At 38.4% G+C, this 25,975-nt stretch overlaps 1 protein-coding gene across 2 annotated transcripts in view; it reads left to right on the top strand.

Annotated features, from left to right (window-relative positions):
• hspg2 (heparan sulfate proteoglycan 2) overlaps positions 1-25,975 on the top strand; it is a 111,944-nt gene that overhangs the window by 68,648 nt on the left and 17,321 nt on the right. The window contains exons 32-61 of one of the 2 annotated variants that reach the window (XM_055057004.1): positions 491-558; positions 1,019-1,083; positions 1,159-1,299; positions 1,493-1,684; positions 2,039-2,077; positions 2,429-2,533; positions 3,383-3,634; positions 3,756-3,806; positions 4,321-4,404; positions 5,573-5,665; positions 5,757-5,849; positions 6,067-6,297; positions 6,793-6,906; positions 6,983-7,110; positions 8,216-8,302; positions 8,447-8,505; positions 8,622-8,783; positions 9,720-9,830; positions 9,984-10,084; positions 11,303-11,483; positions 15,494-15,553; positions 17,300-17,422; positions 17,510-17,662; positions 18,214-18,374; positions 18,640-18,717; positions 22,214-22,349; positions 22,476-22,627; positions 23,189-23,327; positions 23,811-23,954; positions 25,814-25,948. In XM_055057004.1, the coding sequence (XP_054912979.1) occupies positions 491-558; positions 1,019-1,083; positions 1,159-1,299; positions 1,493-1,684; positions 2,039-2,077; positions 2,429-2,533; positions 3,383-3,634; positions 3,756-3,806; positions 4,321-4,404; positions 5,573-5,665; positions 5,757-5,849; positions 6,067-6,297; positions 6,793-6,906; positions 6,983-7,110; positions 8,216-8,302; positions 8,447-8,505; positions 8,622-8,783; positions 9,720-9,830; positions 9,984-10,084; positions 11,303-11,483; positions 15,494-15,553; positions 17,300-17,422; positions 17,510-17,662; positions 18,214-18,374; positions 18,640-18,717; positions 22,214-22,349; positions 22,476-22,627; positions 23,189-23,327; positions 23,811-23,954; positions 25,814-25,948 (3,638 nt within the window). The remainder of the gene's footprint in view (positions 1-490; positions 559-1,018; positions 1,084-1,158; positions 1,300-1,492; positions 1,685-2,038; positions 2,078-2,428; positions 2,534-3,382; positions 3,635-3,755; positions 3,807-4,320; positions 4,405-5,572; positions 5,666-5,756; positions 5,850-6,066; positions 6,298-6,792; positions 6,907-6,982; positions 7,111-8,215; positions 8,303-8,446; positions 8,506-8,621; positions 8,784-9,719; positions 9,831-9,983; positions 10,085-11,302; positions 11,484-15,493; positions 15,554-17,299; positions 17,423-17,509; positions 17,663-18,213; positions 18,375-18,639; positions 18,718-22,213; positions 22,350-22,475; positions 22,628-23,188; positions 23,328-23,810; positions 23,955-25,813; positions 25,949-25,975) is intronic. The other variant, XM_055057005.1, reaches the window with a different exon arrangement.

The following is a 25,975-nucleotide window of genomic DNA, read 5'->3' as shown; positions in this document are numbered from 1 at the left end:
AGTCCTTTACCTATAAAACCTGTAGTTTTATGAAAATGGTGATACTTTTCTAACTGTATACGAGTCTTGTCATTTGTGATTCTGTGAAAGGAAAACTTTTTCTGTTCAGTTGTGCATTCATGTGAGAGATGGAGTCAACATATGAGACATGTTGAACAGTTTAACTGCACCCATGCTTCATCCATCTCCAGGGCTGCTTGCAGTGTCAAATCATCTTTTGTTTCATTTTGTCTTGAAAGCCTGTTGGGATATGGTGAAAAGACTATCTATAATTTATCTGGGGTCATTACTTTAAGACTAGTGTAAATTGTAGATCTGTACAAATTAGCAGTAGTTTGAAGGGGTTCTCCAAACAAACTCTGCACTCCAGGACTTTCCTAGGGGTCAGGAACCTACACTTTTTTCAGATTTTGGGCTATTGGTATTTAACTTCAAACCTTCAAATATATTTTATTGGAAATATTTTGTTTAACAGATAATTTTTCTTTAGATGTGCCCCAGGATATATTGGCAACCCATTGCGGGGACAGGAATGTGTGCCTGACAATAATGTCAATGGTAAGTCATTTGTTTTATTCCTGATGTTCTATTTTTATGGTGCAACTTCTTTTTTTTTTTTTTATTAAATTCTATTGCCTCGCAAAAATAATCACAGCCAATTGGAATTTAGAACAATCTCAGACACTTGTTGGAGAACATAAAGAAGACCAAGAAGCCTAACAGACAGGATATTGAAAAACTTTTGGAGAAATAAATGTACAAAATGGCAAAATGTAAATTCATAGCACACTTTTTAGACTTTTTGCTTCTCTTTCACTGCTTTTGTTGTCCAATAAATGCACATAAATTTGTGGTTTTAAGTTGACTAAATGGTACTTTACATTAATCCCTTTACTGGTGGTGAAAAAGGCAGAGTATTCAAACAAACCAAATTTGCTCCATTGATGGAATACCACCAGTTAAGGGGTTAATAAAGGTGTTGCATACCATAACCATGTTATTTGCTACCTTGTTACAGGCAATTGTTATAACTGTGACCAATATGGCAGAGAAAGCTGCTCTGGTGGTGTGTGCCTGTGCAAGGTGATGGAAACATGCAGAATATTTGTTTGGACAAATATTTTCTTATCTGACCTTGGCTGATTGTTATTGTTGCAGACGAATGTTGAAGGTCCTTCTTGCTCCACCTGTAAAGCTGGAACCTTCCATCTCAGCCAGGAAAACAAAGATGGCTGCTTGTCCTGTTTCTGTATGGGTGTCACTCAGCAGTGCACCAGTTCTACATACTACAGAGATGTGGTAAGCTCTTTAACTTGTTTTACACACAATTTTGAAGCAATGCAGGTAAGAATCATTCAGTTTTTCTCAGATTCTGCATGACTTAATTTTAAAGTTCATAACAGTACGTTCAAGAAATATTAGGTTGCCAGAAGAAAGCTTCTTCTTATTGGCAAATTTCCATCTGAACTAAAAAGACTTTTTGTGTCTGCAGGTCTCTTCTGTCTTTACTCCAAGAAACTTTCAGGGATTTGCTCTGGTAAACCGCCAGAGAACCAGTCGGGTTTCTACTGGTTTCACTGTGGAGATTTCCACCGAAGGCACTCAGCTATCCTACAGCAACTTTAACTACCTGGGACAGGGCCCACACTACTGGCAGCTTCCAGATGCTTACCAAGGAGATAAGGTCAGTAGCCAACAAGAGAAGTTAGATCAGTGAATCAACTTAAGTGAGATGTGCAGATAGCAGCAGTGCTGGTACATGGGACTGTGCGAAGCATCAGAAACTTGTAGACCATTTTCTGACCTGCAGCCTTTTTATGTTGCTCCCTTTCCTTGCCTTATATCTCTGCAAGTCTTGAAAAACATACTGAAAACTTTTTCAGTATGTGTGCAGTTTCTTTATCTCCATTTCTGCATTGATCTTGCTGTTAAATCTTTGCCAGTCTTATGACAAAATATGCATAAATGGTAACTGCAATGATCATTTATATGACTTTGCTCTCCAATTTTTGTTTGCATTTCCCTCCATTTTCTGTAGAGAGATTCTTACTTTTCTCGTATCAAACGAGCAGATCAGGTATAGTGACCACAATGAATGGCGGATTTTTGCTCATCAAATCATCTAAAAAGATTAAAAGCCCTTATTATTAACTTTTATTTGATATCTGTGGCTGATGGGTCTGGCATGGTCATGGTTGGTACATAAAGGTACAGTGAGTGAGCATGAGGCCAGTGAACCTGCATATTCCATGAATTGCTTTCTGCATCACATCACATGAGCCATGTTAATAGATTTATCATTAATGGTCCATTTCAGAGATTCAGAAAGTTTAACTTTCCTTCAGTAACACTGCCATAACACTAGCAAATACCATGAACTCAGTGAAACAGACAGTGATCAAAGGGCTTCCTTCATCCACATCAATAGAGTGACTCGTATTCGCCAGAGGAACAGCTAAGGAAGGATGCCTCTGTTTGGAGCCTAATGGCCGCTGAACGTAAGGCCAAACAAAGACCCAAAAGAGACAGCCAGGTATTTTGTTTGAGCTGCACTGTAGTTTAGACCACCTAACACTTCTATTTTGTTTGATTTTTTTTTAGTTTTCCTTTAGTTTTTTATTTTTGTTCTGATGTAAACTTTGGCACGTTTATAGGTGTAACCATTGTGTTGGAGTCACTTCCTGACTTACGAAGATCAACACAGAACTGTTTTTCTTCAATAGCAAGTTCTCATGTTTTTCTCAGTTTAGAAATTGGGGTCCTTTAGTTTCACTTTGCATAATATTTACATTTCAGAGAACTGAGGTCATGAGCTAAAAATGTAGAGTTTATGGACTTGGTTCAACCTAAAAAAGGTAAAATAAATTTACATTTTTAAATTTTTTTTAAAATATATTTACTTTATGATTATTAGGAGGGGGGGGGGGATTACCAGTAACTGTGGCTTCTCTTACAATGGAGCTTCCCTCCCTCCAAATGAAAATACACAAATTAATGGTTAGATTTTCCTGAATTTTCCTTGTGAGTATATGATTTTCTGATAAAAGACTAATTACTTAGTATTTTATGCATCTTTAAAACATACAACTGTAAGTATATAGGGTGCTGTATTTGGCACAGACTGTAGATAATTTTTTAGTGCATGTGTTTGACATGTGATGAGTTGAAGACGTGTTTGATGTTTGCTCTTGGTGTGACCCTTGATAGATGAGACGTTAGACCATTTAAGATTCCCAAACATCACAGGCTCCTGTGACAGCATGCTCACTTAATCAGTGTGTCACACAGTTGAGGAAGAACTAAAATTCTAATCTCCACCTTTTTCCTGCTAACTGTCCCACCATTACCTCTCCACTCTGTTTCTGGTGCCCTGCTTCCTCAGAATGATGTCAAAAAGCTGGATGATGAGGTCTGGGCACTTCTGTCTAACTTCTCCAACGGACAAGCCGGTTTCCCTCCATTTCTCCCCCCTCCTAAATCCTCTTCATTTCCCTCCTCACGGGTCCCGAACTCTTCTTCTCCTCAATGGTCTTTGCATAACCTGAGCCCCCCCTCTCCCGCATCCGGTGTTTCTTCCCCTGTTAGACCAACCCGGCCCCAGTCTTACTCACCAGGCCACGCCCCTCGTCTGCAGGTACACTCTGTCGGAGTCGGCCAGAGATGTGATGTTAGGGTTTAAACTTTTGAGTTAGTCATTGCTGTTGGTGACTTTTTGGCTTTTCTTTTTGTGGTCTGGGTCTGCTGTGGGTGACCAGAGCAAGAACACTTTCAGCAAGTCTGCTGGTTCTTCTGGAGGCAGCAGTAAGGTAGATGGTAACAAGAAAGCATGAAATAATTTGGTGTTTCTCACCATTAAAAAAAAAAAAAAAAAAAAAACGTAATACAGTAGATTTTGAATAAAATCTACTTCACAAACTGACCAGACCAGATTTACTTTGAGTAAACATTTCACAGACGAAATCAGTATCAAAGGCCAGACAATTTTTGTAAGTCTGAAAAGACAGACTTTAAATTGTTTGTTTTATGTTTTAGAAAGAGCCAAATCTGACATATCCATGGGAAGAAATTTAATTTAAGACTAAAAAGCTCGTTTTAAATGTCTTTATTGCAATTTTCAAATTGGACTTGATTTTTAGAAATCTGTAATAACACAAAACAAACAGTAGTTTCTGGCTTGAAATAATTTATGTTTGTCAGGCTTTCTCTGTGCCCTGCTTGCCTACTTTTTTCTGTTCGTCTGCGTGCTTGCCAGTTGCACTCCCTGCCTTTCTGTTTGTGGCTTATTCTCTAAAGCCTTTTTCTCCATCTTTGGCCTCTCAGTACGCTTTGGTCTACAAAGGTTTCAGCTCGCAGCAAGACGATGTGCTGTACTGGCAGCTCCCTGAGCAGTTCACGGGGGAAAAGGTAACTGGAAAGACTTCTGGGCTGGACTCAGCAAAACACTTAGCAGACTTTTTTCTACTCCATTGAGCCATTCCCATTGTCCTTCCATGATTCTTTTTGATTTCCTGCACATCTGTCTTGCAAAAAGAAATTATTTGCAGTCTTAAAATATCAAATATAATTTGATCTGACTGAAAATAAGAACTTAATTTAACAGAATAATAGAATATAATAAGAGTAATAGAACACATTTGTGGACAAGAAAGACACAAAAGTAAATATAATTTATACATATCCAATTGAAGAATGGGTATAATAGTAAGTGGTAGGACTATGCTGATTATAACAGGGTTTCTGTCCAATTGATTAAACTATTTTTTTGCTCTCCATATACTTTGTGGAAACAAAAAAGAAAGAACAAATATTCTTCGTCTAGACATCGTTCCCCATGCAGTTATCCACTTTTTGACAATTACAAATTTCCAAACTAAATCACCCTGCACTTTGTCCTTGTTTATGCATAATATGCACATTGCTACCATATGAGTGTCTTTTTCTCTTCAGCAACAATTAAGTTCTTTTTGCACTCATGTTACACATGTAAAGGTTCTATGTGCACATTGGGTGGATGATATATCACTTGTGTTATCACAAATGGTAATAGGGTCAATCCAGGATTTTCACAAGACAGATTTGTTGGGAAACAGGTGACAGTTTCCAGTTTTCCATCCATCCATTCATACATCCATCAATCCATCCCACTCTCTTCCTTTACATCAATGTCTGTATTTAAATATTTAAATTCTGACTACTGTAAAAATATATTTTGTAATTTTATGATGAACTTGTCTACTTATACCTAGAGCCTAAAAGAGATGGCATTTTTAACTTTGATATTATAAGAACGTGCAATATATATACACAAAACTACATTAAATAAGATAATTTATAAAATGTTACGATTGCTTTATAAAAAAAAAGTATGAATGTCCTAGTGTGAGTTACTTGTTTGTTTATTCCTGTTGTTTTAAATTAATATGTTATTTTGTGTTGAATCACACTGGATGTTTTAGAAGAGGGTTTCCTCTTACACAGGTCTTCAAGTGTCACTATGTACATTGCTGTTGCTCAAACAGCCATGCTGCAGTATTTAAATAAACTAACTCATCAATTGGTTCCAATGCTTCAGGTGGGTTCTTATGGTGGCAAACTGAAATACACCATAACCTATGTGACCGGTTCCAGAGGAACAGAACTCGAAGATGCTGACGTTCAGATCATTGTGAGTATGCCCTGCAGCTGGTATGCTGGTTTCCAATCACAGCTCCCAACATTTGCTGGATTTACTCACCCGCCCTTGTTGTCCGCCGTAGGGTAATGACATCACACTGGTAGCCCGTCAGGCATGGCAGAGGAACCAGCCAGGCGGCAGAGAAAGAAAACAATTCGAGATCATCTTTAGGGAGGTGAGTACATCCTTACCTCACCTAAACTACAGTAAAAACATTATTTAATAAAGTTAACTACAACATATTGTAGAATTATTACATGTGTTATTAGCAATGGGTCTGCTAAACCTAAATTGGAGAACTGAAATGTTTTGAGAGCACATTTCAATCATCAGAGATCTGTCCTAAATGTGTTGGCATAAACCTGATTGAGGTTTTTATTTCTGTTTCATAGGAATACTGGCGTAGACCTGATGGCATGCCTGCCACCAGAGAACACCTGATGATGGTTCTGGCTGATCTGGATGATATTCTGATCCGAGCTTCCTACTCCACTGAAATGCGCTCGTCCAGCATCTCTGACGTCAGTATGGAGGTGGCTGTGCCCAACTACAGTGGCTTGGCACAGGCCTTTGAGGTGGAGCAGTGTCGCTGCCCGCCTGGCTACCAAGGACTTTCCTGCCAGGTATATGTAGATATAGTTTGTATAAAAAATAAAGTATAATGAAACCTCTTCACCATTTTGCGTAAATGAAATGGATACAGCAGAATACTGTAGTTCAGAAACACAAGATCTTAGCAAGTATTTTTATCTAGTCTGTAGAACAAATATCTTTGTATAGCAAATAACTTTCCAGCAATAGAGGAGCTTGTTATAAATTAGAAATACCTTAATATTGATGAAAAAGTACCAGTTCCACTGCCAGATTGTTTTGCTTGTAACATGAAAAATGTCTTATTTTAAGTTTAACAAGACCGAACTAGTTATTTTTGTATCAATATTAAGGAATTATTGACTTAAAATAAGCTCCAATATATTGCTGAAAAGTAATGTGTAAGTTAGTTTTGTCTTGCTTCAAATGTACTAAGATATTTCCATTAGAAAGTTAAGATTTTGTGTTTTGCAGTTTGTTCTCTTTAGTTAAAAAAAAAACAAAAAACCACTCCATTCCTCTTCCAGGATTGTGCACCTGGCTACACCCGTACTGGAGGAGGTTTGTACTTGGGTCACTGTGAGCCCTGTGATTGCAATGACCACTCTGACTCCTGCCACCCGGAAACTGGCACCTGCACAGTATGGAGCCTAAGTTTATCATGTGACTAATATCAGTTTCTAGGTTTCTCTGTTAACACAGTTGGCTTCTTTGCAGAGCTGCCTGCACAACACACAGGGAGATTTCTGTGAGCAGTGCGCCCCTGGCTTCTTTGGCGACCCAACTGCTGGCACCCCGGAAGACTGCCAGAGATGTGGCTGCCCTCACACTGACCCAGACAACCAGTAAGTGCTTGCACACATACCAAGAGCTCTTATTTCAGCTCCATTTATAGCAGCAGACTGATCTGTGTCCAGCTCCTCTGTTTACAGAAAATAGAGTTCAGCTTCTAGGCTTCTGATTCAACACCAGTAGATTTATCAAAGCAACTTGCATGTAACTGACTTCACACTTGCTGTTAGGATTAGATTGAATGCTGGGATTTCCCAAGCCCAGTTTCTGTAAAGCTTTGATGTTTATATTCTGAGTGGATAAGAGGCCTTGTTAAATGTCTTAGAGTGAAGTTGCTGTTAGACTGAGCAAAACGAAGATCAAAGGGTTCAAGTTCATTTAAAATTGCCCACATCTTATGTTTCCAATTAGTTAGCATTAACCACGAGGAAGTCGTACTTTACCTTAACTCTAAGATCTCCAAGGGGCTTCCGACATTTTTAGTTCTTGCACAAATCAATTGGCTTTTTATTTAAGTCCTCTATAGTATGAATTTAAAGACATTTGGGTCAGGCTTAACATTTAAAGTTTCACCTGCAACTTAAGCTAAATAGGACTCCCACTGTTCTGACTTTCAGTGTGCCACCCCAAGATGTTTTTTTTCCTTTGAACAATTTTACTGCGCATTTTTCTTGTTCCACCAAAGACAAAAACAATATTGCAACAACAAATCGCCCCAAAAATGATCACAGTAGAACACAATGACAATAACAAATAGCAAAACAAACAAGACAACATTGTATTCTGTATGCAACAAAATATCCACTACATGAGACACTATCCCAAAGTACAATGTTTAAGCATTTTCAACAACCCAATATTTGACCCCCATATCATGAGGTTACAATTATCTTGCAACCCCAAGATAATTAGTGGCTCTTTTCATACTGGATATTTTTCTGGTAGTACCCCTGATTCATGGTGCATTAACTGACCAGAAAAAAACAAACAAACAAAAAAAAAAATTTTTTTCTACACTGCTAAAGGCTGAACGAAAAGAATCATCTGATAGTGATCAGATGAAAACTGATGTTTGTGCGTTTTTATACTGCATATGTATTTTGCCAGACACAATATTTTTTAGTTGATTTTAAACTTTGTGTGTAACGTGTGTGACAGATTCTCTCCTACATGCGAGAGCCTTGGTAATGGAGACTATCAGTGCACTTCCTGCCAGCCTGGTTATGCTGGCCAATACTGTGAACGGTGAGGCGGTTGTTCTTTCTGTCATGGAGAAAATTCAACCAGTTGTTTAAATATTTCTAATATAGTTTCAATAAAAGGAGGGGGTTTTTTGTGCCAAAAAATCCCTTATATAAGTAAAAACAGTTTTTTTTCCATTCTTCATAGTTGTGCTGCAGGATATGTTGGCAACCCACAAGACAGAAACAAGTGTCGACCAAATGACGGTAATGCAAAATGCTGCTATTCACTTGAAAAAACCCTGTGTGGTGAAGTTAGAAAAATAGTGGATATTAAAGGATATTTTGTTTAAAATGTGTACTGGTACTATTGAATTTTACAGCAGCCCACCTGGAGGTGAAAGTGTATCCAGAGCGGTTTGTAGCCACACCGGGCAGCTCTGTCACACTGCGCTGTCAGGTCTCTGGATCTCCTCCACACTACTTCTTCTGGTCCAGACAGGATGGACGGCCCATCTCCAGCAGCGCTGACAGACGCAGACAAGGTGTGGGAAGGCAGCTTTGAAACAAACTTCATATCAACTTTCACTTTAGACTGTCATAAGGCGGGAGTGTTGAAATAATGATGTATGGCCCCTGACCGCAATTCAACAGTGGTCTAAATTTGTCTCTCCCGCGATAGGAGCTGATGTAGATGGACCCTTTTGTAATGTTTCAGGCTTTATAAAAATAAATCTGTGTATTTTTGGAATGCATTAGGTACAGCACATAATATTTGCTTTAATTAGCCATGCTTTGCATTAAGCATGACAATTTTTTGTTGTTGTTGTTGCTGTGAAAGGCCAGAAGATGTTTCTCAGATGAATAAAATAAAAAAAAGTCAACCCAAAAAGACAGGAAGATGTTATTTATTTATTTTACTTAAGTCAAAAGTCTGATGACCATAATTGGGCCTACAATAATTTGTTCACTTGTTCTTTATTTGAAAAATATATTTTTTTGCAATTTTAATGGAGTTTAATGGGAGTGCAATTTCAGGATTTGGTGCAAAATGTTTAGATACCACTGAACTGGAAAGAGATTGTTACAATATGAGAAATCTGGAGAAAATTATGTGGTTTTACAGTATGATTGTGTCGACAACATTTCTAATTTTTTTTTTTATAGCTTGGGTGAAATGGGTTATTCTTGATGGATGCCAAAACATTACAAGCTTTGCTTTAACCAGCTTACCAAAAGTGTGCAGAAACAGGTGCAGGAGGGGCAGAACTGCACTAATCTATGAATTCATGATCCCTTTGTCTCTTTCAAAGGCAGCTCTTTAAGGCACAGTTAAGCAGAAAACATTACAAGTTTGAAACCTCTGTATACCGTTATGCCAGTTTAAGCCCGTTGTTAGTTTGGCACATTTTGATAGTTGTAAAAAAAAAAAGTCCACGTGATGACAACTTTAACAGTACCCAACTTACTTCTGTTCACAGGAGCAGAGCTGTATTTCTCCAGTGTGCAGCCGAGTGACGCTGGCATCTACATCTGCACCTGCCAAGACCAGCGTGGCTCCAACAGGAGCCATGCTGAGATTATTGTCGGAGGTGCCACTTTAATTTAAACAATTTCAACAATTTGCAGTTCATTTAATTAACCTTCATAGAAATCAGACGTCATTCAACACAGAACACAGAACTTTTGGACTGTGTTTTTTTATTTTCTGAACAATCATTGTAACTTGTTGTGTATTCCTTCAGGTGGCCCAACTAAACCAATAGAGGTTACAGTTGAGGAGCCTAAATCTCAGACCGTGAGGGTCGGCTCCACTGTCAACTTCATTTGTACTGCAAGGAGCAAGGTAACTCTGCTGTCTGGATGTTAATGTTCGTGATTTTCTCCAGCTTTTAATGTAGTGATTGTCAAGCCGCTTACCTTGCATTTCATGTCAGGGACTTAGTAAGATTTGCACAGGTGTGACATCTTAAATGCAGGAAAGTCTTGTCAAACACAGTTGATCATTTCAGAACTCCATTGGTCAATTTATTAGAATTTAAAATTATTGACTTTGCAACTTTATATGAACCACTAACGGGTTCCATTTTGGATAAAATGGCATCCCCTGCAGACATAATCAGACTGTGTGATGGCACCAAGAGGCAGATATAGAATTGTAATTCAAACATTATAAGCAAACCGTAGTGCTGACTTGTCAAATGGGAATCTACAGTTAAGTCTTGGTGGCTCTGTGAGTGCATCTTTAATCACTGATTTAAACAAAGGCTTTAGGAGGTAGTGAATTTGCAATCTTTACACACATCCTACTCATTGGATAAGACAGAGTTTTACATTTTATATGACATAAAACCTTAGCTGCGGGAGACTCGCCTGTCTTCAAAATGATAAATGACGTATAAAAATCCTGGAAGATGAACACAGAAAAGTCATTGGCAAGTCTTCCAGACTTCTTTCAGTCTTCTTTCAGACTTGCCAATGATGACCTTTTAAGGTTATTCTTCAAAAGGTGAAAGCCATTTATTATACAGAGTGATATATATCAGGCATTATCTTTATATGTGTTGATTTTAATTATCACAGCTTACAGCTAATCAAAATTTAAAGTTTTAATTAGACAGAGAATTTTAATATTTCATAACCCCAATAAATATATTCTTAATAAGTTCATGCTTTGCAATGACACACACATTGCATAGCATGGGAAAGGCAACTACCTCAGAAGTTGTCCATCAGACACTTTCCACCAATAAATATACTATGCTATCATATACATGCATTTCATAGACTGATGTTTCTGTAACATACTGAATTAGGATTTTTATGTTTTGGATTGAATTAGTAAAAAAAAAAACCCTGACCTCTGAGCATGAAAAATAAAAATGTTTAATTCGCTTTTTAAATAAAAATAAAAATCTGGTATCAACATAACTGGCGAGGGACACCTTTAAGGCTTCCAGTCGGTCTACATAGAGACCAACCGCTCTCAGTCTGTCCGTCAGTCTTTTGAGACATCATCCTCCTTCCTGTGATGTCCGTGTCTTCTCTGGTCTCCCCTTCACAGTCACCGGCCTACACACTGGTCTGGATCAGGAAAGGCAACAGGAAGCTTCCCAACCGTGCCACAGACTTCAATGGCATCCTGACGATTCAGAACGTCCAGCCTGAGGATGCGGGCGTTTACGTTTGCACGGGCTCCAACATGTTTGCTATGGATGAAAGTAGTGCCACCCTCTACGTGCCAGGTTTGTGATCCTTCGGCATGGCATTCCACTTCCCATCATCCTCATCCCTGCTTCTGCACCCCAGCTTTGACTCCTATAGTGTCTCTCACTAAATATAAGCCCCCTCTCTTCTGCTTGGAATGATGTATGCATGGCTGTTTTAGTGTGTTGTGTTATTGTGCGACATCAGTGTTGATCAATGGGTTAACAGCTTGCATGTCTAACTCCTAACGCTTCTACGGTCAGCATATATGTGCTTTGTTCACTGGCATGTTATTATTCTAGCTTCTTAACATGTATATCTTATATGACTTGAGTTTCCTGGACTGCATAAAGAGTACAGCTTGTGGGTTTAGGCAATATTCGCACAGCAAGTCTTGATGCTCAATTCCAATTTTTTGCTGAAATCAGATTTTTTTTTCCCTTTTGCCGTGTCGTTTATACTGCTAATTAAATGTGAGCGCAATGAGAATTGTGTGTGAACGGGTTACGACCCCAACATGACTCTCATGCGCAGAAGAAGAACGTTGATGTCACATTACGGAAGTAACAATGGATGGAGGCGTTTCTGGATCGCTTTTAATCCATAAATGAGAGCCTGCAGCATCGTCACAAGATCATAGCAACATGAAGAAAGCCAATGAAAAAAGCACAGCCAATAGCAATGACCTTATGTGGAGCATTCACTGGAATTTCTGTGGATAAATCTGTTTTTATGTGTAGTCAGAACCAGAGTAGTGAGATTGTGATGTGATTCGCTTTAGTGACACAGACTTCTTTCATAAGTTCATAATCATAATTTTCAGCCTTTGTTTATGTCCTTATTTACCACGTCTGATTTCTTCTGGTACAAATTTATGTTGCATGTCTCACATCAATTGCATAAATGCCGGATAAAATGCGACATGACTGTTCAGACTGCAAATGCTTTGAAAATAATCTGGTACCTATCCGAGTTAGAACCACTTATGTAAGTGGCACAGACTGAATTCTGGCGGGGTGAAAAGATTCAAACTGGGCTGTTCAGATTATCTATAGGTCGCATTTAGACAAATAAGGTGGATTTGGGTGGTTTTTGCCTGGTGTCTGAACGCAGTTTCAGGGAACAAGTAAAATGTACAATGTGCTACCTTTCTGCAACATTTACGGTCAAGTACAAAGTACACTCAAACAACAAAACAACAAAAAAACAAACCTCCTGGATATCGGATTTGTAAGTATAGCTTTCTGCCATCTCTGTACTGGGAGCTACAGCGGGTTCTTATTTTTCATTTGGGTTGAATTAATTGGTGGTGGTTCAGTCACTTCTTGATCGCTGATGGATCTTTGCCTTGGTGCTATGTGCCAGTTGCTGGATTCTTGGATTTGTTTTTAATCCTGGGCTCCTCTTGCCTGAGTGGGGTGTTACACGATGGGATGAAATGCAAATGCCACGATGGGATAAGTAATTGTGCACCTCGGACTTCTTCAGTTCACCTGCAATAAGACGGGAATCAGAAGAAATGTGCACTTTCCTGTCTTATTTCTTATAGTTGTGTTATTTACAGTATTCCTTTTACACTCAAACACCTGTTTGTAACTTGTTATTTTTACCTGACAATGAATGTCAATGAACATGTTGGTGCTATTAGCCAGGAAGTTGTTATACTCCTGCAATGCAATGCCTTGAGAAATTATTGGTAGCCTTTGATTTTTGTCACTTTAGAGCCACAAACTTCAAAGTATATTAATGGTATTTTATTTAACAGGCAAATCAATTAATCTCCAGGTAAAGCATTTTGAAAACAATGTGTAATTTTCCTTCCACCTCACTGAAAAGTGCTACATTGTGTTGGTCAGCCACATAAAATTAAAATAAAATGGATTGATATTTGTGGTTTTAATTTCAAGAAAGTGTATGAGTTTAAAGGTATTAATATTTTTTCAAGGTATTTTCCCTTACTTAAAGTCAGTTCTGTTTATACATTTATTTTCAAAATTCAGATAAAATATTTTAGATACAAAAAGTGGATGAAAGTATTTCAGTCTGTATTATGTTGATATTCACCTGTCATTATATGTTTTTTTATCTACAATGTATCAATGTTTAGTTTTAAAGGACTGAAATCATATTCTGATAATCTATCATTTACTTTGCTTTCAGTTATTTTATGTTGAATTGTCTGTATATGCACTAGCCTTGTATGCTCTGTGTTTACATTAAGTTCATTTATAAGAAAATATTTCACAAGAAATATTCATATTCTTAACCGCACGTCACATTGTTAAACTAGACATTTTTTATGTATTCAATCCCATTTATTTGTATGATAGCATACAGTAAATGGGATTTATTCGTCCCATTTATTTGTCATTATTTCTGTTAAAATTACAAAAATGAAATGTACACATCATATTTTGTGTATTTATCTTAACTGTGAAACCATTTTGTGATAAAGAAGCAATGGATTAAAAATATAACAGTCGAAAATGAATTGTGAATTGGCCTGTGTCATCTACAGTTTTCTTCAGGAAAACCACAAGCTGTATGTCTTGGTTTAGTTGAGATGAAATTACTTTTTTATTGTTTACAAGTGCTTTTTTCTACTAACCTGCATGACTAATATGGAGATGTTCTTCTTTTGTTGCTAAACAGCTTCCACAGCAAGTATATGTGTGTATGTTTGTGCATTTCTATGTAGAGCAAATTGGCACATTTTTATTGGGTAAAAATGTTTTATGCTTAAATATTTTGTTTATAATCGTGTCTGCAATATATACTAATTCTGATATTTGTCAGTTAAACATGAGCTCTAAACCCATCAAACTAGGTTTGTCGGGCATCGCTCTGAACACATTATATCGACAAGATGAATAGGAACTTCTATACCACAAACAGGTCTTAATTAGAGTCCAGAGTCGTTGACTCTAATGATTTCTCTCCCGTTTTATCAAATGTTTGAATCAAATATGTTCAATTTTATCCAAATCAAATAATTTGATTACACAGAGAGCCAAGCTCATCACATCATTTCAGGAGTACTTTCTAAAAACAAAGACTGCTCAGACATAATTCCACAAATAGCTCTATCAATTGGCTACTTGTCCAGCAACTCCAACACAGTTAAACAATGATTGAGCTAGGCATACTTTCTATAAAAAATAGAGAGACATAGACCTAATGGCAGCAGTAGTTATGCCAGTGACTTTATTAAGGTAAAAAAAACACAGCTTAATGTAGAAAGATTGGAGCAGGTGTCCTTTCCATGAGTAGAAGAAATGTGACAAGAAGTTTAACACAGAAATCCTGAGTCAGATTTACTTTCTACATAAAAGAGATTAAATGAAAAGTTAGTCACAGCATTAGCTCCATCTATGGCTCTGTTTAGGGAAAAAGATATAACTAAAAAAATGCCATGCCAAAGAAGCACTAAGCCAGGTGAACTTTCTATGGGAAAGAAAAACAGAGAGAGTGGCATAGTAATGACCTTAACTCTTAAATTAATGGGTTGAACTTGGCAAGAGACATGGCTATCACAGAAAAAAATATAATAGGAGTACTTTCCATGGTAAAAATAAACAAAAACCAAGATAACACAAAAACAAAAATAATGGCAGCTATATCAATAACTTCACTTAGAAGCCACACATGGCTGAATGTTGAAACCCTGAGCCAAGCATGCTCAAAAATCCCTAAAACTAATGGCAGCAATAATGTGAATTACTTTTTATAGGAAGAAAACTCAACTGAACACTAAAGTACTGACTCAAGGGTTCGTCACATGAATAAAAACATCAGAAACAAAAACAGTGGTAGCAATAATATCAATACTAATAGTTTTAAAACACTTGAATCAAAGCTGTGCCAAAGGTTCACGATTTAAGCGTGTTTTAAAATGTGTGTGGTGTTTTATTGAGCCCAACTCAACATAAATCACAGCAGCCCACGTGTGGAGAAGGATGTACAGTAAACTGGAGGTACAGTAAACTGCTGTTGATTTGAAGAGCTGATCTGTCAGTTTACTTGTTCCCCTTCCTCCCTCCGTCTCCAGAGGCCTCACAGACTCAGATGTTTTACACAGCCTATGAAATGTTTGAAGGACACAGAAAGCGTAAGTCTGCGATGTTTCCTCACTGGTCGGACCCAACTCTCCCTCTATTCGTCATGCATGCTCTTATCTTCCACAGCATGGAGACATGTGTGGCCTGCTGATGCCCATGTACAATCAGCTGATCTTGAGGTCCAGAAACCAGATGAAACTATGCTCAAGTCTGGAGCTCCCATGTTGTCCAATATACCAGTCTGTAGCTTGTTAAAATTAACTTTTGTGGTTATGTAGAGCCAAACCTAATTGTACATGAGCATTACTTGTCACCATCTGCCTCTTTGGGTTCATTGTGGTCCATCACTGCAGGAAAAAGTGCATGTTCATTTTTATGGGCATCTCCTCACGAATGTCAACTCTATTTTCCATCTTTCTGAAAGATCACATCGGGCTATTCTGGGGGGAACTGTCAAATTTTATGACTCTTAGACTTTTTTTCCAAAACAAATCCCATTTCTTGATCTTTGACTCCTCTCTTTTCGTATCCCCTCCTACCTTTCAAGGAAACATGCTGTCGTCTGGGCTTCAAACATCATAACTGTGCTCAATACATCCCATTGCAATTTCTTTGCATCATTCTTGAATGTGTTTTTCAGACTGGTCTTCACACTTTTATTTATGGCAAAAGATACCTTAAATAACTCACCTTAAGTATTTTAAATGCTTAAATAAATAATCATGTATCCTGATGGTAAACCGTAGTAAAAGCATGAAAAAGTAAATTGCACCAAGCAGAAGAACCATGAGAGTGCAACACAGGCTTAGTTTATTTTGTATCACAGACAAGTCTTACATTTTTTTTATAATTTGTCACAAACCCTGCCTTCAGTTCGACAGGTAAATTTAAATATGCCCTGTTCTTTGATTTATGGTGTAATATGTTCCATTATTCAAACCCTGCTAGGTAAACGGGTAGCTTTAGAGTACTTCCCTCCTCACATTAATTGGCATTCCTGGTAAAGTTTGTAGAAATATATTTGTTAAATTGTTGCTTTTAGAAGAAACAATTTACAATTTACTTTAGGTTTACAAGAGTTTCTAGGAAGTTCTAATTGATGTAGACTTTCTGTTCCTTGTGGTGTAATTACTGCAAGTCCCAGTTTCTTTAGCCAGGCAGAACAATAATCCATGTTTATTTTGTCACCTCTCTTAAACAAGTATATTGTTAAAGCATCTCCAGAATATTGGAATATTCATTATGCTGTAAGATCCAGAGTTTTAATGTTACAATATTACATCAAGCAAATTTAAAATGTTTCTATTGTCCATAACTTCTTATTATTTCTTACAGAGATAGAAACTAAAACATTGCTTTTAATCTGGATTTTGCTTGCCTTCAGGGTCAAACAATCAAAGCCTCACAGAGACTCTGATAGGTTTTCAGCTCCCTCTGAACTGAAAGAGGTCTTTATGAAGCTCTGTTCCTGCCAAATATTGAAGTGGACAGAAGCGATCCAAGCTCTTGCAGAGAGAAATATGCCAAGGAGCAATGCCAAGGAGTGCCTCGCACATCTATTCCGTCTACAGAAAGATTCTCTCAGACTGTCATCTTTAAGGGTGGGAGTCACAGCTCTGTCTTTCTGAAAGATCATATCCCAAAGCTCAAAGTGACTTCCAATTTAACAGGATTCCCCTGTCCCTACTGTTAAACTTTACTGCTACCCTGAAACCAGTCTGTATTATCTGGATTTACTTCCAGTTAACATGTCTCTGCATTAGAGCTATGCTTCATTGCCTCATATCCTTCTGTAGCTGCGGAGGAGGCCCAACCCGTGGCAACCATCACCCCCTCGGTACTAAACGTCCGGCAGGGTCAGCGGGCAGAACTTCGCTGCACCGTGACTGGGAACCCAACACCAGCTGTAGAATGGATCGGTAAGGCCAGTTTAGGGATTGTTTGGATGTTGACTCTTTTTTTTTTTCTCTAGGGAAAGGCAGTATTTGATTATTAAATCTCTACAGGTGGTCCAGGATACAGGATGAGTCCAAGAGCTGTGATAAGAAACGGCATCCTCACAATCGCAGCTGTGGATCCGGCTGATGAAGGGGAGTACACCTGCAAGGCCCTGAACACTCACGGCGAGCACACAGCCCGGGCCTCCCTCCATGTCCAAAGTATGCTCAGAGTTTGTCAGTGAGAGCGATTGACTCGTGAATCATTTTTTTCCTTACATAAACTTAAGTCTGCTGTCTATCTTAAACAACAAGGTGAAGGTACAATGATTAACAAAGGTTTTCAAACTCTGTGGAATTGTTCATATTTAATTCAAATGTGAACATCTACTCACCCCAGATTCTCAGTTGGATTTAGATCAGAACTTTGACTAGTCCATTCTAATACATAAATATATCTTGATTTAAACCAGCCAATTACATGCCTTGCACTGATCTAGACTTTTTCAAGTTATCGCTGATTGACTATCTAAAGTCATCAGAGCAAATTCAAGCTTTGGTAACAACACACGTTTTAGACTTTAAATGATATTTTTTTTAAGTAATCATTGAGAAATTTCTCTTCCACTTTACTATAACGCTGCTTTGTGTAGTTCTGCAATATAAATTTTCATTATTGATGCCTTTGTAAGGCACTTTGTGTGGAATTTTCCAAATATTTTCTAAAAGACAAAAAAATGTCTTCTGTGATGATTGTTGTGGCTGTCATTTAGGAAACACCGCCAGTGGTATTGGCACTCAGCCCCAAGTCCAAGTCAGTCCTCAAAGTGTCGACATCCGTGAAGGGGAACCCTTGAGGTTGTACTGTAGAGCGACAGGTTCGCCCACCCCAAAGCTCACCTGGCTGAAAAATGGAGGACAGCTCCCCCCAGAGGTGAGACATCTGGTGCCGACTGTGGACGATAAAATCTGGAACCATAATCAAAGCTTGAATGTTGTCCCAGTGGAATAAAGTGCTTGTAAAATGTAATGTTTCTGCATTTACATTCATCTGTGCTGTATCTCCACTTACGCCTCAGGGTTTGTCCAGTGCCGATGGTATTTCATCCGACTCTTCAGCATGTTGACCACTGACCTTTATTTTCCCCTCCCTCCCTTCTTGTTTGCCCCCCTCCTGCCCTGTTCTGCCGTTTGCTCAGGCCATTCCCTCTCACGGTTTCCATCAGTTTAAAAGCAACAGTCTCGATGTGTTACACAGACGTATTGAGGAGCTGCAGGTCTGTCCATTTGTCTGCGTGTCTGTCCCTGTCTCATAGTTCACATCCATTGTCTCCCACTGACCTCGTCCTCACATCACGTCAACTAAATGCATGTTCTTCATTCACGCTCTGTAAATCTGTGGTAATGTCCCACAGCTGCTCACGTTCAGTCCATGTGTCGATGGTGTCAAATGTTTAAACCAACAAGCTGGGTCTGTTGAACGTCCCGCATGCAGTCCCTGTTTCTGCGTAGCGTTTCATTCATATAGGTGTTTCATAGTCTCTCGTTTTGTGCTGTCAAGAAATCATCCCTGACATTGGGCTTCCAGCTCCCGAATAAACCCACATTCCACTAAATGTATTAACAGCACCAAGTATGCAGATAGGAAGTTTAGGTGCAGTGCCTCACAAAGGTTTTCATAATATTTTGACACATGACAGCCACAAACTTCATTGCATTTTTTTTTTAGTATTTAATGTGATAGATCAGGACAAAGTCACATCCCATTGCAGCTTTAGCTGGATGTTTATAATAGATTATCTATTAGAACAGGAATCTGAAACTTTACATCCTAAGGAGACTTTTTGTTCTCAAGCCAGCCAAAGAAAACTTTGTCACATAACTTTTTGAAGAAAGAAAACTTTTTAGCTAGTTATCTAATTTGAGAAATCTCTTCTAATTTTTCAGAGAACCACTGAGTTTTTTTTCTTTCTTTGTTTTTAGGATTTAAAATAAAGACAAAAGAGGATGGTCATTTCTTTAAAGGGGCAATATTATGTAAAATTGACTTTTTTGGGCTTTAGATTATGTTATAATCTTATTCCCTCAAAACAAATCTGAAATGTTTCTTTGATTCTTTCATCCATGTTTGAACATTTTTTTAATCTCCAATGGCAAACAATCAGCTGTGCAACATCATAGCTCCTCCTCAGAGCTACAGTTTCGAAGCTTCTGGGATTCCCCCTCACAGAACAGTCGTCCCTTGTGACTCCCCCAGCAGCAATAAGCAAACACCTGCTGGACCTATGCAGATAGTGAAATTATGTCTTTCTTCTCAGTGCAACGCTGATTAAAATTGTGGCTAAAGGGTCAAAAGAGGAGCAATGTTGTGATAACTTCCTGAAGCCAGAGTTTCATAAAGAGCAGCACTTGCTTAAAGAGACAGAGGCCCAATTTCCAGGTGTTAAATTACAATGTTAGATTACTTTTAAGACATATTTGCATTGTTAACACTACTGAAGTTAGCATCATTGTGCTATAAAATGCAACTATATGCCTGGAAAATACATAATGTTGCCACTTTGAAAAGGTGTATAGATGCCTTCCAAGGAAACAGAACTAAGAAAAATGTCAATAGTACTTTTAGTGTCATTCTAAAATTGAACAACTTTTAAAAATCTTCATTTGTTATTATATTTGTAATTAAGAACATTAACTGGTTCCTTTTAATTTTTATCCAAAGTTATAAAGAGCAGTTGTGGGATGTCTGAAGGAGATAAACCTCTGCCCTGCTCTCAAGTTTTTTTCTTAAGATGTTAGAATCAGGTTTTCTACCATGATGCTGCGACAACCTGCAGTGTCAGTTTTGCACAACTCATATTTTGTATAGGCAAACAAAAGTCAGTTCTGGTCTTGTCTGACATTAAAGCAGCTTCTTCTTCATGTTTCGCTTACCTCCTATCTGGCTTGTGGAAAATTGCAAAATTGGACTTAATAACTAGATTGTCTCCTTTCTCACAAATATAAACTACTTTCACATGACATTTCAATGAAATACAATGAAGTTTATAATTGAAAGGTAAAATGTGAAAAGGGTTAAGAAGTACTAATATTTTGTGCACGGACTTATATTTTGAAATACGTTTTGCTCTGTGCGCGGCTGCAGCCTCAAACGGGTTTGTGCTGTTCCGGGTTCAGTGTGGCCCTTCTTTGCTCGACAAGGCCTGTTTAGTTCTGCCTCAGAGAGCGACTGGGTTGTGTCAGCCTTTCCCATGGGGAAGTCGGGCTGGGCGGTGCCGTGCGACCACGCAGAAATTCTGTATGCTCTAGCAAACGGCTTGCTTTGAAAACTCGTCAATGGGCTCAGACGCACATTGAGGCACGACCCGCCTCGAACACTGCTTGCTTTAGCGTCCTACACGGTTGATTTGGCTGCAGCTAAGCAGCTGTGTCCATGGATGCCACGACATTGGCCCCCTCCCACAGTACAGTAATCCGTCCCCAGACTGTGACCCTGCTGAATCCTTTCCACTCTGATGTGATCAAAGCTTCATAAAAAATTAACTGCAGCCACTGACTTGGAGTGCAGGAGTTCAAAACAGGTGCAGTTGTTCTTTAGCTTGGAAAGTTAATATAGTCAATGGACCTGGTTCAGTTTTTTTGTTCTTTGATGCCAAATATTTCGACCTGCTGCTGGGATTTTATTGCCACAACCTGCTTTGTAATGTTAACTAACCTTTGATTCAGAGTTCACCTTGCATAATCAAAACTGTCCTAATTCCTTCAGTTTAAAAAATAAGTATCAATCATAGATATACACATTATAAAACGATTAATTACAGAGATGCACTGATCAGAGGTTTGTGGCTAATTTCTGATTTTCGGCTTTAGCCAATTTCCTTTGAAATTGGCTAAAGCCATTAGCCATTAAATTCTTGTTTGTTTGTTTTTTTTAATCAAATTTAGCATGTCTTTTTGATCTTTTTCTGGAAATCTGTAAAGTTGCAACTTCTAACTCGCAACTTTTCTGTACTGGTAAGGTCTGCACTGGAGATGCAGTCCTTGCCTTAAATGTTAGATTTGCAAAATGCTGCAAGCATTTAAAAAAAAACCACACTGTTCTATGAGCTCATGAGATAAAACAACAGCAACTTTGCTGTATATTTTCAGCCATTTCTCTCGCTGCTAACATTACAGTTTTCTATGACATGTCACAGAAAGTACAGTTTCCTTTTAAACATATTTGGTGTTTTCTCTGACTTGGTATTTAAATACATTACGGAAACTAGAAGTGGCTACGTTTGAGTCTTTTTCTTTCAATAACTTCCACACAGAAGAGTGTTGCAGTTGCTAGAAGTTTACAATTTCTCAGTTTCTGTACATTTACTGATAAGAAAAGAATTATGAGTTGAAAATCATCTGACTACAGTCATAAGTCAATTTCTCAGTGCATCTCTGTTAAATTTAATTCTTACTATCACAAAGTAACTGCTCTAACTTCACCGATCACTGTGTAAATAATGGCCAGGCTTTATCAAATCCTTTTGTCACTCGGGGCAATGACACCGAAATCACAAACAATGATCCAACTGTTTCAATAACAGCTTCTGTCCTGTCTGAAAAGTCTGCACCATAGTGCATTTTGTGTCGCTAGTAGTAGTTATGTCATCTTGTTGGCAATGTTATATTTGTAATGTATCCAGAGACTGGGAAGGTGAGTGCTTCACTTTCTGTCAAAACACAAAAAACCCTTAAATATTTGTTTTTCAGACTGCTATGTTTTTCTCCTCTCAGGCCCAAACGGACCGCACCGACATTGGGACTCTCTTCATCCCTAACATTAAACTCTCCGACGCTGGCACTTACATGTGCGTTGGTAGCAATAGCGTCGGCTCAAACAGTGCTCCAATTCGGGTCACTGTTCTCAGAGGTGAGATGACTTCAGATTCATTTTGTCACGTTACATTTTTCAAACATGTAACGTCATCAACAATGTTTTTATATGGCTATAAAAACACTGTCAGATTGGCTAATTTTCTTGTTTTTGTTCAAGCAGCAGAGCATTCCTTTTCTGTTGTCACCATCCAGCCGTCTATCGCTGATGTCCAAGAGGGTCAGACTCTGGAACTGAACTGCTTTCCTCCAGGAAATCCTCCCCCCAGGGTCATCTGGACGAGAGCCAGCGGACACTTCTCTGCCAACCATCAGGTTTTCATAAAAATATCTGCGCTTTAATTTGCCTAAATATGACTTATATGCACAATCTTGTTTTCAACTTGTAGCCCAGCAGACTTTGCTGTTTAATCAGGTATCTTATCATTCATTCTCAAATGTTCTTATTTGTGAGGAACAAAAAATTATATGTGATTTTGCTCCTTCCCTCATTCCCCCCAAAAATGTTCAAGTCTGACCCTTTAAGTTGGGTCAGACTTGTTGATCCTCCACTGCCCACATACGCTTATTTAGATTGGAGAATTTGGCACTGGTTTGTGGTTTCTTTATTTCCAGTGGTGAAACGCTCAGAAACAGAAGTTCACATGCTTAGAAAAAAAAACAAAGACTATTCATATAAGTTAAATTTCTTTTTTACACTGCAAAATTGCAATATTTCTAATTTGCAACATTTGTTGCAGGCTAACAGTAAAGTCTTAAAACTATTTCAATAACAGCTATAACCAATAATAAATCAGTCTTTAACACATAAATATTTCAATGAATTAAAATTTTTCCAAGGTAATATTTTACATTTTGTCCATTTCCCATCTGCAGATTGTTGGCAATCAGCTTCGTATCCTTTCCGCCACTTCAGAGGACTCGGGAGAGTACATCTGTCGGGTACAGGGAGCAGGGAGCTCAGGCCCGGTCCATCAAGCCTCTGTCTCCGTCTCTGTCACTTCATCTTCTTCACGTAAGGATGTTTAACACTTGAGTTTTTCCTGCAGGGCATATATTTATTATCCTGCTTCTCAGGCGAGCAGAGGCTTTTTGATCTTCTCTAAGTGTTTAATGTAACTACACTTAGCTGCCCTTGAAGTGAGACAGTTTCAATAAACCCAACAGACCTTTCTATTTGGAATATTACACAAGGCCAGATCAGTGAGCAGCAGGGAAAGTCGATTTAAGGTCAGGGCGTTAGATTGCAGGGAGTTGCTCACACATCCTCACTTCTTTTCCTCTTCTCACTTGTGACCTCAGGATTGAATGTTTTTCCTTGCTGCTGTCCCATGATCTCATCCTCATTCACTCCCTGAAGGAGCTGCCAGTGGCCACGCTCAACATGGGATTTATTTCTCACACAAAAGAAACAAAACAAAAAACACTGCTTTCATATCAAAGACCGTCTGTTTAATTAAAAATGATCCAGATTCCAAACTGTTGGTTTCTGCTGCAGGCCTACAGAGTCCCATCATCGGCGTTGAGCCCCACAGCTCTGCAGTGCGTGTCGGGGAGTCAGCCAGCTTCAGATGCCAGGTGTACAGTGGAGCCCAGCCGGTCAGGCTGGAGTGGAAACTTGCCAACAACCAGCCTCTGCCAGGTAACAACCGAGCCCACGCTGCTGGAAAAGAACAGAGCAGGTCAATGAAAGTACGCTCTCTTTCAATTCAAGGTTTTCTTGTCAGATCATCGTAAAAAAAAGATCTGGTCTGTAGCAGTTTTAAAGTTGTTTAAAATACGTAAAAATACACAACAGATTTCAAACTGCCAGTATTTATTAAACAATAAAAAAGCCAAGATGGAAAAACTGTGTGGAAAAAGTCCACCCTCTTTGATTTTTGAAATATTGCAACCAGATGCTGATAATCAAATTCACTTGAGTTAATGATCATTAACATGTGTGACCTGCCCCATAAAAGCAGGAGATTTAGCACATTACTGGAGCAAACAGACGTGTGCTAACACAATGCCACGAAGGGAAGACATTGGCAATGACCTTAGAGAATCGAGAGCTGTTGCCAGTCTTTACTTTCACTGAACATATCTAGAACATATCAAATCTATATTTGGCACAGGGGCCAAATATAGATTAAAGATAAATTAAAGATAACAGTTGTTTGCTTTACATAAATAAGGTTGTAGGTTTTTATCTATATATTACTAAATTACATCAATGTGAAGATATATTGAATGTAATTTATTTCAAGAAGTAGTCATCGAATGCAGACACAGCTGTTCATTAATATCTTAGCAGTTTGTATACACCAATACGCAGATCAGTAGGCAACTTGGAGTTAAGTGCCTTGCCCAGAGGCACATTGACATGTGACAGGAGGAAGCTTAAACTGAACCTACGAAAAAATTTAAGAGTAGACGACTTCAAATAAGAAGGGTTTTAACCTTGTTTTAAATAAACTCAAGGAAGGGGCAGTCTTACAATGAGTATGAAGCTTATTCCAGAGCACTGGAGCATAAAAACTAAAAGCTGCTTCACCATGTTTAGTTCTGACTCTCTGAATAGCTAGTAGGTTTGATTCTGATAATCTTAAAGGTCTCAGTGGTATATAGGGTAAAAGAAGATCAGAAACATAGTCTGGGTTTCTATGAAGTGCTTTGTAAACTATTAAGGAGATTTTAAATTCTATTCGTTGAGCAACAGGCAGTCAGTGCAGGCATCTTCGAACTGGACTGATATGCTGATCTATTTTTGTTTTAGTTAGGACTCGAGCAGCAGCATTCTGGAGGAGCTGGAGCTGTCATTGCTTTTTTTGATAATCCACTAAAAATAGCATTTCAAGTTACTGCGATGGCCTAATTAAAGTACAAACCTTAGCTAACTTGAATTAAAATGCAGCGCTAAAATTTTCAGAGAGCTGTGGGGTTGTGAAGGAACAAATGAACACAACCTCAGTGAACTCAACCAATGTTGTAAAAAAAGAGTGAGGAAAAAGTTGCTGTAGTCTGATGTAATGTTTGGAAAGATCTCTCAGTATTTTGCAACCTCAATATTGGGGTTAAAATCATTTCTTTGAAATTCCTTTATTAAAAGGATTCAATAAATTTTATTCTTTTTAACCTATCTGCTTTGTTTAAGTATTTTCTTTAGTTTTTTGGCAGAACAAACTAATCAATCTGTCCTTTACAGGCTGACTGTTACTGAGTGAGTAGAGCTGCATTTGAAAGGTTGTAGGTTAAATTCCAGCTTTCTCTTGTCACATGTTGATGGTCCCTTGAGCTGGACCTCAGATTTTCTCTCAATCTGCATATAACTTGTGTGTGCTCGTTTGTGTGTGAATGTGGCTCCGGTGTGAGTGTAATAAGAAAAGTGCTATCTGAATTCAAATCCTTTCAACGTTTATGCCCACAATCATCTCTAAATGCCTCCTTTTTGGATTTCTGGTGTGTTTCCAGCCTGTGCTGTATCCTGTGTGATGTTTGGTTGCCGTCTGTTTTCTGTAGATAACGTCCGAGTTAACTCTGATGGCTCTGTTATCACCATCGTCAACGCTCGCCCAATAAACCACGGAGCCTACCGCTGTGTGGCGAGCAATCCGTTTGGCATCACTCAAACCATAGTGTCTTTGCTTGTTAAAGGTAAAATTTTCAGTCATGTATTCTTAA

The sequence above is a fragment of the Poeciliopsis prolifica genome, unplaced genomic scaffold (genome assembly GCF_027474105.1).
Source record: "Poeciliopsis prolifica strain line A6 unplaced genomic scaffold, Auburn_PproV2 SCAFFOLD046, whole genome shotgun sequence".
In the NCBI taxonomy this organism is placed as follows: domain Eukaryota; kingdom Metazoa; phylum Chordata; class Actinopteri; order Cyprinodontiformes; family Poeciliidae; genus Poeciliopsis; species Poeciliopsis prolifica.
This window is presented reverse-complemented; position numbering and strand designations above follow the sequence as displayed.